At 39.6% G+C, this 16,913-nt stretch overlaps 1 protein-coding gene across 4 annotated transcripts in view; it reads right to left on the bottom strand.

The window, feature by feature from the left end:
• Positions 1-16,171, bottom strand: part of GABRA4 (gamma-aminobutyric acid type A receptor subunit alpha4) — a 37,988-nt gene extending 21,817 nt beyond the window's left edge. The window contains exons 1-6 of one of the 4 annotated variants that reach the window (XM_090139480.1): positions 15,510-16,171; positions 15,280-15,398; positions 6,105-6,172; positions 2,975-3,255; positions 2,790-2,872; positions 927-1,070 (exon numbers count right to left, since the gene is read on the bottom strand). In XM_090139480.1, coding sequence (XP_089995606.1) covers positions 927-1,070; positions 2,790-2,872; positions 2,975-3,255; positions 6,105-6,172; positions 15,280-15,398; positions 15,510-15,592 — 778 coding nt within the window. In that variant the 5' untranslated portion in view covers positions 15,593-16,171. The remainder of the gene's footprint in view (positions 1-926; positions 1,071-2,789; positions 2,873-2,974; positions 3,256-6,104; positions 6,173-15,279; positions 15,399-15,509) is intronic. The other 3 variants (XM_090139482.1, XM_090139481.1, XM_031588541.2) reach the window with 3 other exon arrangements.
• Positions 16,172-16,913: the final 742 nt, after the last annotated feature.

Genomic DNA, 16,913 nt, shown 5'->3' with positions numbered 1-16,913 from the left:
AATGCAAAAGTCATTAACAATAATTAAAAATAGTGTAAGTTTAGATGAAGTAACATTACTCATATTAAACGAAACAATTACATTTTCAGCACAATGGAGTAAACTATCTAAATAGTAGAAAGAATACAGAAGAATTTTGTAGCGATAGTAGGGAAACCAGGTCATTAACTTATAATAATTGATATGCAAGCAGGTCAACTTCTACAGTACTGCAATATACTGTTTTATCCTTAAGAAAAATACCCACAAAGCAAAGTTGTACTGCTCTATCTGTTTAATTATGACCACCCAAACTTGCAGATGTTTAGAAAATGATTCCAATTTTTAACAATATTTTGAGAGTATGCTTGCTTATCAGTAAACCGCTCATAAGTGATACTTCACTCATTTAGGATGCCCATAGTTGCCATTTGTGCTGTAAGAAGTAAGGCAAATCAGCAGAAGTATCTATTGTGAAAGTATCTATTGTAACTAATGCATTTGTGCCTATGCTTATCTGACTAGAGGGTTTTTAATGGTTTTAATAACCCATTCTGTATGCTCTACTTTTATCCTGAGCTGTTTGTACCACCAAACAAAGGAAGTCTTTTGCACATAATGTGGTTATAGTGCTGAGAAATTACTTCCTTACCCAGGCATCCTCTTGACTCTTCAAACTGCATTTTAAGCAGTGATTAAATACTCATTTTGTCCCTTGGAGTAATGATCTGATTTTAGCTTTCTGAAAGACCTTTGCAATCTACAGTAATGAATCTGCAAATGTATATCTGAAGGACAGAAACCTAATTCATATCTACGCTCTCACCTCCTAATATACAGCCTATGACATTCAGTAAAATACCTTACATAAAAGAAAGAAAAAAAGCCTAGAGTAGTATTATAGGGTTAGTTTGACTCAAATTGACTCTTAGTGATGAGATTCCTACCTGTAATAGATTTAATGGTTTCACTGGACACCGTATGCCCTAGCAGGTCATACTGAACTAAACTGGAAGACTCCTCAGGAACTTCCACTGACTTCTCAGGTCCTTTTGTCCAGGTATAAATCATTTCACTCTTTGGATATGCATCTACAACACAGCACCAGTTTGCATAAATAGGAAACAACTTCTCAAACCTTAGCAATGCTACCCCTCCCAGATCTACCAAAATCAATCAGTAAGACTCACAGTAACAGCTTTAGAAGACAACCTCTGCGTTACCCCCCAGAAATAAATTGGAGCTAAGGTATCAAGCACTATATACAAATTAACTTCATATTTGAATGTGAAGTCTAAACACTACTTCTTTCTACATCAGCCCTTAGTAAACATGGACGGTTATCTTTAAGTTATTTTAGAAATTTCTATCCAAAATTTTAACATTAAAATATACTGTCATGTAAAAATAGCATGATAAGGAGGATACATTTTGGAAATGAGGTGCACATTTCTTTACATGAAATAGTGATTAGTCTAAAAGCAGAAATTTAATTTCTTCTGCCAGAAACCAAAGGTCAGTAAAAGATTCAAAGCAGCCCAGAAATAAGCACACCCAAAGAAATATCATAACATTTAATATAAAAGACATCACTTAGGGCTAGCATTCAATCCCTATGCAGTCCAAACTCCTGTTAAAATTAAATTAAACCAATCTTGCATTTGAAATTGCTACTTCAAATTTCACTGAAAAAGACACCAGATTTGTGTCAAACACAATTTCTACTGATTTATGATTCTGCCTTAAGAAATATGCCAGTGGAGAAGTCCCCATTATTGAAGCTTCCCTAGTGCACATCTGATGCCAAAGCCAGTTCTAGCAGGACCTGGTTTCTACTTTCACTAATTGGGAAGAAAAACCCTATCAGAGAAGCATCCTTAATATCCCCCTTTTGCTTGGCTGTTGAGATGTATAACTTAAATGTATAAGCTAAGGGGATAAGCAGCGTCCAAGAACCTCTAACTTCAGAATTCAGGGGTCAAGGAAAACAGATTACTGTCCAGCCACCGATGATATCCCAGTGAAAAGCAGAAGCCAGTGACCAAGGAGGCTTAAAAGAGTGACAGGACAGAAAATGAAGCACATCAACCACACCCAGGTGGTCACAGCAATCTCTGCTGCAGATTAAAATCAAAAAGGACTCATTACTACCTTCCTCTGTTGCATATTAAATGGCCTAAAACATTACTCCTAGCAAAAGTCAACTATAGGGTTTTGGATAACTTCCACACTTCAAAGCAGAAAAGGACAGTCATCTGCACCACACCGAGACTTCTCTCACCAGTCTAAAAACTATCTAGCCTGTAATTGCCATGCAGACTCCCTTTACAGGCCAGGAGATAGGACGTAAGACGAACAAAGATCAAATCTTCACAGTTAACATAAAACCTATCTCAGGACATGAACCTGACTCCACTGACTGTAAAGAAAGTCAAATAAACAGCTTCCCCAGGCACCTTTTACCTGACTGCAGTAAGCTGAGATGGATCCCACCCTCTTCTGCAGAGTATCTCTCCCTTCACTGAGTGTTCAATTCATCCCTAGGAACCAAGAAAAACTATATGCTTCAAACAACAGTGTAGCCAAAACGGTGAGTTTAAAACAGTATCTGAATCACTGTCCATTTTTCAGTTCTCTGAGTGGGTTTAATTTTCAGGTCCTAAATAAAATTCCCAAAGAACTTAACAGGAGTTTTGTCTGCATATGGATAGCATATCACAACTAATATTCAGAAAATTCAGTACTTTCTCAAAATCTACTTCTACTATTTAAATTCTGTAGTTACAAGAAATTTCATAATTGTAACTTACAACTCCCAAATTTGAGAGGACAAGCATGACCATCCATGGGAAAATCCACTAATCTCATGGGACACTCTGCACTTATTGTAAGCCTATAATGGAACAAATTAAATAGTCTCTGGTTGCCATTTTGTCTAGGCAGCATATCTTTTGCATACATTAATTGTAAGAAGCTGAAAAAACAAGCTAGATACCTCATTGTATACAGGATAGTGCCATTCCTCATTATTCTGAAGAGTTTATTTGGGGCGGTCATGTTATGTGCAACAGACTTTTTCCCATTCCTGAAGAAAGTGTCAGGAGTCCACACCTTCGAGACCATCAAGTTGTTAAGTCTTAAAATTTCAATAGGGCCATCATATTTTAATCTTTTGTCTACCCATGTCTGACGGAAGAAGACATCCATTGTATACTCCTGTATTTTGCAGAAAAATTGCAGAAAAATAAAGATCACATTTGCTTGTATAAGTGTTTCCTGTAAAAAAAGAAAAAGAAAAAGAAAAAAAAAGAAAAAAAAGAAAAAAAGAAATCCCTCAGGAGCAAATAAACTAGTAGTAAGGAAAATGCTAAGTCCACCACACAAATATATTGTCACCACTTAAATAGTGTCGTGTACTCCTTAATTTCCCACATTAGTCATATCAATAAATTTGATATACACATTTAATTATTAAGGAATAATTAATCTAATTAGATTGCAGGAAGCAGAAGTTTAATTTGTAGTCAAGCATATAACTGGAAACAAAATGATCTGTGACAACAAATGTCAACAAATTTTTAAAGAAAAGATAGCCAGCACTGGAAAAAAAAAAAAAAAAAAAAAATTAAATAGATAAAGTATCAGGAGAAATGATTACTTCCACTTCAAAGCCAAAAAAAGGGAAATTTAACTTCAATTGATCAAAAGTAAACTTTTAATGGAGGAAAGCTGAACATTTCCTTTGTCATGTCCACAAAACACATACAATGAACTATTCACAGACTTGTAAAAACGCACATTTATTTTTAACTACATAGCTATTCCATTCAATTCCTCAGAAAAGTCATTAAAGTGCTCCAAAGGAAAGATGTAAACTACAGAACTGCAGACACAAGTACATCATGAGAAATCACATGCAAATTAATTGACAAAGGAATGCATTTCTCATCTTGGGAAGTTAAAGCATTTTAAAACAATTACGAAAATAATTACGTGGCATTGAAGAAGGTAGCACAGGAAACTTCAGTCCCTTGTAACTTAAAGCTGCATCTTTGTGTTAAGCCAAATAATGTTCTTAGATTTCACTTCAAACTCGTCTGCACATTATTACCACTTTAAAATACTTGTATGGTCATATTCATATGGGCACGGATGCGTCTCTAGAAGTGCAATGCATTTAGAACTACATTTGGTTTCTTTTCTACAGATGTATCCTCCATCTTGCTTTACTGTTATGCAGAAAAATACAGATTATAGACTGCCTGAAAAGGAGACTAGTCCATGAGAAAGGGCTCATGGTATCTTGGGAACAAAAGTCCCTAGCTTCTGCAGGGAGAAGAAATTTGCTCTATAGCTGTAACTAAGTATCCCTTCTTTCTGTTCATGGCCTTGACTATCCCAACGCACAATGTTTTATTGTTTCCCACTCATATGGATAGTGGCAGTACTGAGGATGGTTAGCAGACATCTTGCTGGCCTGATGCCACTGGCATCTGCTGGGGATGATCCCAGAGTAGACATTCTACCAGTCGACAACCACTGGTACTGAGACTGACCAGCCAATTTCCCCATAACGTGAGTACCTCTCTATTAAACAGATGAATGTTAACTTTCCTCTCTGTTCTTTTTTCAGGACTGGTAAGTCTTGAGCAGAAGTGCTGACGCTTTTGCATTACAACAGTGAGTCTATGAGAAGTCTCTCTTCTTCGTCATTTTTTGCTAGTAATTTTGTAGCTTGCAGTAGCAGTTTCTTTATCAGCATGCACATGATAGATCTTGTAAAATGAGAGTTCAACCTCTTTCATAACTCTGAGAATCAAACTAAACCAGTTCTAAAAAAAACATTCTGATTATCCTCTGTTCTGAGACTCTCACACTCCACACTTTCAACAAGGTTTATGAATGCAGCCACATTCATATCACAATGGATATATTCATTTCAAAACCAATTCCAAAATCCCTGAATAGCCTCCTAATCAATCCCTAATGACAAAAGGGGAAACATCTGCTGTAAATTCTCCTTTTGCCAGTTCCTTACCTACCTCCATTTCTTGTTTTCACTTCTGCCTTCGCCAAGGTAACCAGTAATTTCTCAGAGGCAGCACATAAAATGCTTCACTGCAGCCCTCAATTTAGAGTTGAGACACACATTACTAGACTTATTATTCCAGATTCTTGTACCCTCTGTCACATTGAACAGCATCATACTGTGCATAACAACCACTGAATGTGTAAGATGCAATTCCACACAAGACTAGCATAGGGACCTAGTCCTTGAATAAAAACAGCTTGCTGTCACATACCTTTCCCCAGGATAGAACCAATCAGGTGCCCCAGAAAGTGCATGATAGCACCGTGACCATGTTTGAAGGAAGTTACTGCCATGAAACTGCCTTTCCCTTAAAGAAGTATAAACATACAAATGCAGATATGGCTCTGTTACTCCCATGTTTCATATAAAAAAAATCCAAGAAATGAGAAACTGTTGTGTGATTTAAGGGTATGCTGTAGGCACACTGCAGTGGATTTGACCCCAAAGGCAGTTGCCTTTCAGGTACAAATAACAGTACGTGCAAACGCAATGTTTGTCTTCAGTGAATAGTTCATGCATGTCATTTTGACATTCAATTTCTGCAGACAGTTATGAAAACTCCTATTAGTCAAACGTTTGCTGAAATTGATGCTAAAAGTGGCCCAAAGACCAACAAAGGGAATTCATCTGCAAAAAATGTCAACAAGTATTTGTGAAATTATGTCATTACCGTTCACCTGAGAATAACATGCATTTGAGAAGGGAAAGGCAATTTCAAAGACATTACTTTTTTTCCCCAACAGTATGCTTACTGTGACACTCACCACAAGGCCTGATTCTGTCTCTACACCACAAAAATCTGTTTTAAATCCCGGGAAGTAATTTCCTTAAACCAGACAAAAAACAGCGCAAGTGCGACCAGAATCAGGCCTGCTGTATCTAATTATAAGCTATAAATTAAGCTGTTACTAATCTTGTCTACTTTGTATGATTGACAGAACAGTACAGAGACATGAATTAATCATCCACTCCTTACTGCAGTTAATGGTTTCTCAGAAACAGGAAATGGCATTTTAATTCCAGCAATACATACCATTTCTACATCAGAAACAGGTCCAAAACTGGTGACATATATATCTGTTTTCACTTCAGTAACAGGACCTAATATATGAAAAGGAAGTGAGCAAGAAAATGTGAATTTTGTAGGTCAACAGTTGTCATAAGTGATCCTGGCACGTGAACAGTTATTGCTTTGAGGGTTCTGTGGACAAACAAGAGCAAAATGCAAATACAGGTCATTTCAGATATGTCTCTAACAACAAGCACTACTCAACTGTCTTTACCCCACAAGTAAATCAAAGGCATGCAAATCCGCATTTAGAAAACCAGCATTGACTCAGCAGATAAAAAAAAACCAGGTACCAACAAATTAAAAGGCGTATGGAAAACACAAGAACATAATTCAAGAAATCCACATTCCCCAAGGTCTCTATTGCTACCATTCAGTCTTATTGGTAATAATCAGGTTACAGATATTACTGTGCTACACACGAGGCAATTTAGCAGGATCAAGGGATGCATCCACATCCAAATCAATAGTTAAGTTACTTAATACTGACAAACAAAGTAAGAGTTGGGTATCTTGGGGCGTCTGAACACATGCTACTACATAGCCCGTCTTGCAAGAGCTACTGTTATTTATGACAGTGCATCAAAATATTGAATATTCACAGCTGGGAATGTCAAGCAACCATCGGAGAAAGCAATTTCATATCAACATGATCAGTCCCTCCAAGACAGGACAAAGCAACTTGAAATACAGGAACGGCATCACTCTACAACTGGGAATTTTAGAATTTTCCGTAAGTACACATGCAGGATTTATATCAGTTCCCAATGTAAAAGTCTACAAAACTGCTAATTATTAATAATTATAGTTATAATTCTGTGATCAAAGCATTACCTAATGGCTTAATTTGAGTAGCGAACATACATCACAAATGTATGAAAATCTGCTGGTTTTCTTACCAAACAGAATATGTTTGAAAACACAGTATAATCTACAAATTCACAACTACAGTTTCTATCCCAAAACCCAAAGAAGATAAGTGCCTCAAGTCTGTTAATTCCAGATTTATCATAGCATTTGTAATACAAAATTAAAAAGAGGAAAGACTTAAGGAAAGTAAAAGTTGAAGAATTTTTGCCTCTGGAAAGAAAAAGATAATATTGCTGTTCACAGACAATATTGAATCAAATATTAGAAGAGAGAAATAAATATGCAACTGGAAAACGGGGAAACTATATTTCGTGCATCTAGAAAAGGTGTCAAACTGTGAACAAAAAGTAAAAGAAAACCATATAAAATTATTTCAGTGAGCAGTTTGCAAGTTATGTATAGAAGAACAGCTAAGAACTTCTCAGCTAAATGTCAAGAAACAGAATCTTTAATGGAAGTTAACAGTTTTGTAGAGAGACATTTTTTCAAGATAAAATCTAAAGAAAAATCATCCTATAACAGTTGGTAGCTCAGTGGTCCCTGGAAAGCTGGATCCTTCAGCACGTCTGTCTCAAAGAGGTTTTAAGAATTTCCCAAGTTCCAGATAACACACACTCATAACATTCTGCTCTTCTAAACATGTCAAATGGAAGCTGCTTCCCTTTCTACAAATACTTAAGCATTCATCATGGAACAGAAATCTATGAGTGGTTGGACCACTCATGTCACTGACAACGTAGTCCAATTAAATTTCCTGAATATAATTATTTCCACAGAGCTTCAAGAAATAGGGAAAAAAAACTCAGAGCTGTCAATACTAGAAGTGAAAAAATTCACCTGCAGGATTAAAAAACAGGAAAGAAAAGCCCAATCGTACTTAGAACGTAGAAACACAAGCAATCCAAATATATCTGGTCTCCCATAATCACCACACTATCATTTATCTAGGGTAAACTACGTACAATACACATATACACACACAGTATTCACTTATCTAATCTGGTGAAGTCAAAATGTTTTTGAAATCAAAGTTCTATAGAAATGACAGAGACATTGTTTCACATTGCTCAAGTCTTTTGTTACCCAGCAATTAAAAAAAAAAAACTGAAAGTTATACTCCTAAAAAGAGAACAAAATCACCTGTAGTGGATTGGTATCTCTATGGTACCTTCTTTTCTTTACCTCACAGCACACCATAATTTTATAATTGTATCAAACAGAGCAAAATGGAACATTTTTCCCATAGGCAGGAGCTGGTTTTCCTCAAGCTGACTTCATTTGTTTTATCAGATTACAGCTTCATAGGCAATAAGCATTCAGAGTCTTTTTGCAACTTTATTTTTTGGGGCTTCTTGCAAAGAAGGTAAGCTCTAAGATCAGGAAATTAATCTCAAAATCTGAAAGCTTATGATTTCATGCTATTAGGAATCTGATCGCAGCAACACAGAACTAAAAACTGTGCTTCTAGTAACTACTATTCTGCTTTCAAACTTGTATCTACCAGTGGGACCCACAAGACAGAAGGAAGCAGGACAGATAATGAAGCCAAAAGATAAGGCTGAAATTAAAGTTTACCTTTGCTTTCTCCCCTGACATGATGGCAGTATGGTGACAAAAAAACGTTAAAAACAAGTTTTAGGCCTTTAGATAATGGCAGATGAACAAGGATCTGCAAACATTTTAGGCATCACAACAGAATAAATAATATCCACATATTACAGGTGTGAAAATCCTTTCAATGCACCCAAAACTGTGGTCAAACATTAAAATGTTTAGTAGGAGAAAAGACAACTGCAAGGGACAGTGAAAGCTAATTATTCCCCTAATGCTTTTCCTTCTATCTACAGACCCATACCACATGTTCCACCTACAATGTCAGTCCATAACTATTAAGAGCAAATACTGGATTTTCTAGAGCATCCCTGCACTCAAGGCCAAGCCAAGAGAGCCATGGTGATACCAGAACCTATCCTCTATTCTGCTCATTGTAGAACAGAATATACTAATTCCAATTGGAAACTATAGCAGGGGTAGAAAGAGTGAGTCATGCCTTTTTCTTTTTTAATTATTATTAATTATGGCAAGTCCTGTCAACAGAGAGGTGATTTGCAGTCACCTAACCTACTTTTACTAGTGATTCAAGGAGCCTTCCAAAATAAGCATGTTACACCACTTAATCAACTCGGGCTGTGGAAGCAGAAGATCCTATTAGAAAACTTAACCTTCTACAGCTGGCAATAAAATGCAGGGCAGTCAACTTTAAATATGACCACTTGTGCTTCCCCTTCAATGCACATTCAGAAAGCATCTAACCACCATAAGTCTTCAGGAACACTGAAAATCTATTTTTAACATACTGGTGTGTATTTTTATGTCAATGAAATAGGAGGAGAGTCCTACACACTGCAGTGGGAACGGTTAAGTCTGAATCACTGCCTGAAAGATAATATACTTTAAAGAAGCTCTGGTAGAATTAAAAGCAACCCCTGCAAAAAGCCAGAATAGTTCAGTGCTTGATAGAGATGCTACATGTGGGCTGCAGAAGTGACGCCAGGCCCTAACCCTGCGAAGAGGAACATAAGACAGCTCTCCTATGCATTTGATGCCAACATATGCGTTGAACTGCAGCAGAGCTCCCAGTAAAAGACTTTGGACTCCATTATCCATTTGTCTCCATAGGCAACTGTCACCACAGAGATCTCCACTGTATGTAAACAGTCAAATCCTGCACAAGCTCACTGCAGATTGGAGATTTTGCCATCAAGAGTCACACAAGCAACTGCAAACCTTAGCAAACAAGTCTATACAAAGGTCTCAACGTGCAAAGTACAAAAGCGTGGTCGCTGTCACTGTTATGAGATCAGTCTCAAGATACACAAAATTACATTACATCACTTTCCACATCTACATCTTAAAAAAAAAAAAAAAAAGTATCTGCTACACACAGTACCAGTTTGTGAAAGATTTGATGCTTTCTTTTCAAATTTTTGCCTGCTGCATAAAAAGCAATTGTATGAAGCATGTTCTTTTGTTTAATTCCATAGCAGAGGACATCTGCTACATGTGAAATTTCTCTTGGGAACTTAGAACTGGGTAGGTCATTTCAAATACTCGAACTACATTCTTTATTCAGAGGTAAATGCATTGAATGCAACAGCACATAGCAACTTTTACATTCTTCAACTATCATGTCTGAACCTTGAAAAGGGAAATCATAATTCCAGAAATGAGGAGAACGCTCTGTTTCTTTGTCTGTTCAGCAGATACTCTCTGCTGAGACAGCCAACAAGGCTGACACTGGTGCCTGTTTTCACAGCGTGGGCACCTGTCTATAAAGAACTGGACCAAGAATATCAGCTAATTTTATATAGGTCACTGAACAACAGACAGATGGTAATGACTTCAAGCATTATGAACCTGGGCCAAATTCAAACAAGTCAACTACAGGTATATAACACCATATCCTGTTAACAAGGCTTTGAATCATCTGCTCTCATCAGCTGAAGAAGTTTGGACAATTGCCCAAGAAAAAAAATGATCACCTTCACTTTATGATGCTCACAGCCAGTCCATTTGTAATAAACAAATAAATAAATAAATACAAAATCTATTATGCTGGACAATGGAATCTTGAAGGTATGTATAAGTTTTTTTTTAATAAAAGATAATAATGTAGATACTCTTCTATTCTCTAAATAGAAAATTGTCTGCCCTCTTCACATTTATTCTGAATCTATTTCCTGACTACGGTCACTCCTCTTGCTTTGACAGGAAATGAAACTCAGAAACATTCATAAGCTAAACATGGCGCAGCCTAGAAGAGGCAGAGATGCTCTCTCGCAGTCTTCTTAAGGGAGACAGTGGCCAGTATATTTAATTCCACCAGGTATCCTGTTGCAATTTCACAATTATGAGATCAAGAGAAAGAGGAAGGAAAAAGGAGAGTAAATGAACACGGTCCTGTTCCTTCTACTCACGAGCCAGAATGCATGGTGACTTTTGAACAGAAAGATGAAGTGCAATCACCACTTCAATAGCTGACAATGAGATTTCATGCCAAACTGTACCTCACAAAAATAAGCAGAACCAAGGAGAAAGAGAGCTTCAGTCTTCACTGACTGATGGGCAGCTACACCACAAGCAGCCAGGAAGATGCGGTGGGCAATACAGCCTGGCTCAGAAGGGATTTTTAAGACCTAACATCAGAGGGTTTTTCTGTCAACCTAAGAGCCTTGAAAGGGAGACATGCCACACATCATCTTTCTTTAATCTTACTGAAAAACAAAATTTCCAAGATCAGAGGCACACCTAGCAGAAAAATTCATTAGAATTAGCAGATACACAGGCATTGCAAGTGATGCTCTTCTAACTTGCCACAGCTGCCTCATTCCTTCTTGGCTTTCTAAATGAAGTGTAATGAGCTAGCATATCGTGTAAGTTTTAAAAGTTACCATAACATTTCAAAGTGATCCTTCCCTTCTACTCTGCTTTGGTGAGGCCATACATGGAGTACTGCATCCAACTCTCTGTCCCTCATTAATGGAGATCTGGACATATTGGAAAGAGTCCAGCAAAGGGCCACCAAGATGACAAAGGGCCTGCAGCACCTCTCATATGAGGAGAGGCTGGGAGAGATGGGACTGCTCACCTCGGAGAAGAGGAAGCTCAGGGGGTTGTTATTAATGCCTATAAATACCTGAATGGAAGGTTCAAGGAGGATGAAGCCAGTATCTTTTCAGTGGTGGCCAGTGCCAAGACAAGAGGCAATGGGAACAAACTGGAACACAGAAGGTTCTCTCTGAACACCAGGAAGCACTCCTGTGCTTTGCAGGTGATGGAGCACTGGTACAGCCAGCCCAGAGAGGCTTTGGAGTCTCCTCCTTGGAAATCTTCTTAAGCCACCTAGATGTGGTTCTGGGCACCCTGCTCTGGTACCCATGCTGGAGCTGAGTCTGATGGACCCAGAGAGCCCTGTCAACCTCAGCCACTCTGTGGTTCAGTGATCCAGCAGATGTTTTAATGGATTTCATGGACCCTCAGGAACTACACAGTTCCTCGTGTAAGGTCTAAAACCATAGAAGTGTTAAAATGGCAAATCACATTCAGACCTTTTATTCCAAGTGAACAATACTCCTGTATCAAAAAGTTGTCTGGAGTTCTACAACCATTTTGAATCTAATCACTGGTGGAAAGGTAACAAAGTGATTTTCAGAGAGAAATCAAGGTTTTGTGATTTTCTAGAGAGTTGGTTTTTGGTTTTTTTTTGTTTTTTTTTTTGTTTTTTTTTGTCATATGCAAAAATTTCAAAAGCAGATAAAAACTGGAATAAAGGCGTAAGTGGTTTTCCTTCAGAATTTTACATCTGAATCAAAAGAGCACTTGGGTAACATGAAGTTTTACAGCAGATAACGCATTAATTTTACTGCAGGTGACTTCTCTCAACACTCTGTGCTTATGATCTGTTAGATTACAGGCTGGACATGACTGGGAAATCCACATGCACTAAAAACTTCATTCTGAAATTCAGGACAGCAGCAAAATAGCACGTGGACAAACATAACTGACTTCACTTCCACTACACTATTTTCAAACATCATGCAGCATTACTTCATTCATTAGTTTCTAAGTACTTTCCCACTACTGAAATTCAAACTGTTATGCATTTAAAGTCTTCCTGACAGCACTTGCGGGGTTTTTTCATGCACAAAAATGCCTGTTCTGCTCTACTTAATTAAATTTCCTGTTGAAACCTCTTTGCCTCTCTCGCTTCTTCTAAGGATTTAGATTTCTCCCGCCCAAAGTCAAGGGGAACTTTCAACCTCCTTCATGAACGCTTCTGGTTTTGTTTTTACGCTACCAAACCTGATTAATAACCGACAGCAACTTGTTGGATTTTTTAACTTGTTTCATGAAGCAACTTTGTAACACATAGTGTTCATCAAATGACATGGGAAACTCCATTCTTCTACTTACCTTCAAGGTAAGCCACATTACTATATAACATATAATAGGACAAGATCTAAATACTCCATTAAGGTTCGAAACCCTCCTGAGAGGCCACATTTACATACATAAGCATGCTCAGGTGATTTAACTTCTTTATAACCACCAACATTGTGCTATTAATGATGCATGAAGAAACTGGATTCAGTTTTAGGAAATCTCCAAAATTTAATATTTTCTACTATGCATTCAAAAATCTTCATAAATTGTTATTTATAGTTACTCTAGAATAAGCCAACAAAATTCAGAATTTGGCTAGCTCCCCAAGCCCGATTTTAAACATCACTTGCACCAGAATTAGAAGTGTTTTCATTGATTTAAAGATTAAAATCAGCATCGGTCAGACCACTGTGAGGTCTTTTGTTCTTAAAATAAAACCTTCATTTCATTTTGAGCCACGTGCAATCTAGATGGTGAATCAGCTTCAGGAATAAAACCAAAATAAATATTCTGCTGCTCATCATAAAACAGCTTTAGTGTTACCAAAACACACTACACTTTCTATCTCTAAATATTCCCACTATGATGACATTTGTTTTCTATGCTCTATAATGGCAAGTGAGCCACTTCTAAGAAACAATTTGCCAAAATTTGCAAAAAAGACTTATCAGCAAAAAACACATAACATGGAGAAAACTTAATCTGGATAGCACATAACTAATCCTCAAACCATGTTGAGTTGGAGCAAAAGGTCATATCTGACCATTACAGAGAAGTTTCTTTTTCTGGTTGATTTTGGTTTTTAGTTCTTGTTCTTGTCAAATAAGGTGACAATAACTTGCACTAAAGAGCTAGGGTGCCAGGCATTGTTTTCAAAATTGAAATAGGTTTGCCCACGTGTTTAGAAGTTCAAAACTCAAAGGTGATTGATTTAGGTATTATAAGGAAGAAGTAAGTAGTAATATAATGTTCATTTCATGAGGTATATACTCAGAAATGTTTTCCTCAGACTGAAATGTGAAGGTTTTTTTCTTGTATTATTTACTTCAACTCTGCAGTTATGGAACTTCAAGGAGATTCAAGGAACTTCTCCTTCTTGATAGCATTTTGCTGAAAGTCCGCAACACTTACTGTAGAAAAAGGTCTATTTCTGCAAAATATCCTGCAAGTGACGACTGTATCAAAATAAAAATCAACATAAACTGTATGTCACATTACATATTTAGTAGTTGTTTAATTTTAGAAATCTAATAATGCTCATAAAGCATATTTGCTAGATGACTAATTAGTTGGCATTCAACCTAAAATGATGCCAAACATAGCACATCTCTTGTATGCGTGCAGAAATGTCTGTAACTTCTCTGCAGAGAATAGATGGGAAAAAAGCTACCTATTCTTAATGATTCCTCTGGGTGTTCAATAAATTCAGTTTCCTTTCCACTTAAGCTAAGCTATGGGAGGCCTCATTTATTCAATATGTTGAAAATAATAAAGAAGTGATCAATGATATTAGCAGAGATCATGCATATGAGCACAATATATGGTATGTGTGGAACGTGTTGGCATACACGTCAGTGTGGCTGTATCACGTGCATGAAGAAGGTACTTTCAGGGGAGGAAGCAAGTATTTCGCAACATAAACCTACACAAGGATCTCATTCAATTCCGCATAGAAGCAGCCTATAAAATGCTCTACTAATTTTGCACATCATGAGAAGGACTGTAGCACTTCTTTTAAACCTTTTTTTTTAAAAAAAACAAACAAACAAACAAAAAAAACTTTCAAATCTGTGTTTTAATGCCAGATTATAAAATAAATTTGTATTTTGTCCCAATCCTGGTTACTTTCAGTTCCACATCCCAACAGTAACACCAGACCCACACAGAAGAGCCAACCTGGCTTCTCACTCACAGCACAAGGGATGCAGAAGAAAATGAAACCCCAAATCCACACCATGGGTGCGGGCAAATTCACGACCCCTCCAGTCCCTATTTCTACACAGCAACTGAGTACTTCTAAATCCAAGCTGGAACGGGAGCAGCCGTGGTTACTGCTGCGTGCCCGAGTTCCCGAGTACCGGCATTCCCTAACTCGTTGGACAGAGCCCATCAGCGACACGACCCCGCAGCACAGACAGAACTACCCACTCTCTCCTCGGCACCCGGGTGGCAGCAGATCCCGGTACTGGACAGTCTTCCCACCCCCACCGAGCGGTGCGCCCGCGGCGCCGCGGACCCGGCTGCGCGCACGGAGAGCCGGGCTGAGCCTTGCGCTCCCCGCGGGCCCCTCAGATGGACGGCGGTCACCCCCGCGCAGCGCCCGTACCTCCGAATCCCGGGCGCAGGCGGTTGTCATAGCCATCCAGGAGACTGTTGAGGATGCTGGTGAAATTCTCCGGCCACAATTTCTCCTCTTTTTTGCTCTGTCCCGGCGGCCCGGTGAGACTACGAGTCAAAGAGGGAGCGGGTGAGCGGAGCCGCTGACACCCGGCTCGGAGCAGTGGCACCGCTACAAGCCGTGCCGGGCGGGGGTCGCCCCGCGGCCGGGGTACTCACCACGTCGCCAGGCACAGGCAGTGCAGGAGGGCGATGGAGAGACCCGAGGACATGGCGAAGGCTGGCTCCTTGGCAGAAACCATCTTTGCATGCCATACTTCACGCCTGGGCACGTTGTCCGGGGCGGGGGACGGGGACGGCGGCGGCGCCGGCAGCCCGCGGCGGCCCTACATGCGCGGCGCCCCTGTTGCCAGGAGCCGGGCACGGGCGGAGAAGCGGCGACTTTCCCCGCGCCGTTAACTCTCTCGGGGCAACAGGCACCGGTCCGCGCCGCACCCGCCTCCGGCCCGCTCCGCCCCGCCCCGCTCTCCCACCCGGGCCGCCTCAGCCCCCTCCGGGCGGCCGGGAGGCGCCGAACCTGCCCGAGAGCTGCCTCCCGCCCGGGGGAGGGCGGAGCGGAGCCGAGCCGCGGGGGAGGTGGCACTCAGCCCACCCGGGCCTCGTCCTGGCGCTCCGTGCCTCGGGCTCCCCGGCTCGGGGGATATTGCGGAGGATGTGCGCTTGGGGGCACGGTAAGGTGCGTGCCTACGTGTGAGGATGGATGGTTTTCTTCCCCATCGTGTCCTAGTGAGGACTGCGGCGTGAAGTCTTCATTTGCCCTGAGTCGATTCCTCTCCCGAAGGGGAAATAAAGCTGAGAGTTGGCAGAAAGAGTGTAATTCCTAGCAAAGGTCCCTTAACTGCCGCTGGCAGTGTGAAGGTGCTAGATGAGGGTAAGAGCTGCGACTTCAAGGTTAAAACGGAGCTCACCTGAAAGGGAAGGGAGTTAGTGGGTTATCCCACACTCCTGGAAGCAGAAATGCCAGAAGCCAGGAACTGGTTTCACGTTGTATCTTTGTTCTTTTTTTTAGTTTCTTATAATTAGGAAGCCAGGTTAGTGACCCAAATAATTTCCATTATCCAAGGTCCAGGGGATTCTGTAGCAATTATCCACTCCAAAGCATTGCTGTTCTATTGGGAAGAAAGAGAAGAGATGTTCGGGATGTTCTTCTTTCACGTACTTTCACTGGCAATAAACAACTTCAGACCAGGTGTGCTGCAGAGTTTGGAGATAAGTGTGCGTGCTAATTTCAAGGAGGATAGTGAGGTTTGTTGTGCCAGAGCACATGGATCAGGTATGGTAATTGACCTCAAGACTAAAGTACTGTTTATGCCGACATAAAAAAGGCCTTATTTGTTACATGCTACGATATCTCCAAGCACTGAGGTGCCTGATTATCCTCAGAACTATTGTACGTGTGAAATCTTCCTGATTGTACTTAGAGTTTGCTCTGGCTAGGGTGCCCTTTGCTGATTGAAAAACAATTAAAGCTGTGCTTCAAACCCATTTAGCTTGCTGGTGCTATTTATCTTTAAAAAAAAAAAAAAAAAAAAAAAAAAAAGCTCCAGTCAGTCAGTTCTGCTT

This window comes from Phasianus colchicus, chromosome 4, assembly GCF_987193195.1.
Source record: "Phasianus colchicus chromosome 4, bPhaCol1.hap1.1, whole genome shotgun sequence".
Lineage (NCBI taxonomy): Eukaryota > Metazoa > Chordata > Aves > Galliformes > Phasianidae > Phasianus > Phasianus colchicus.
Note: the sequence above shows the minus strand (reverse complement) of the source record. Positions and strands in the feature narration are given on the sequence as shown.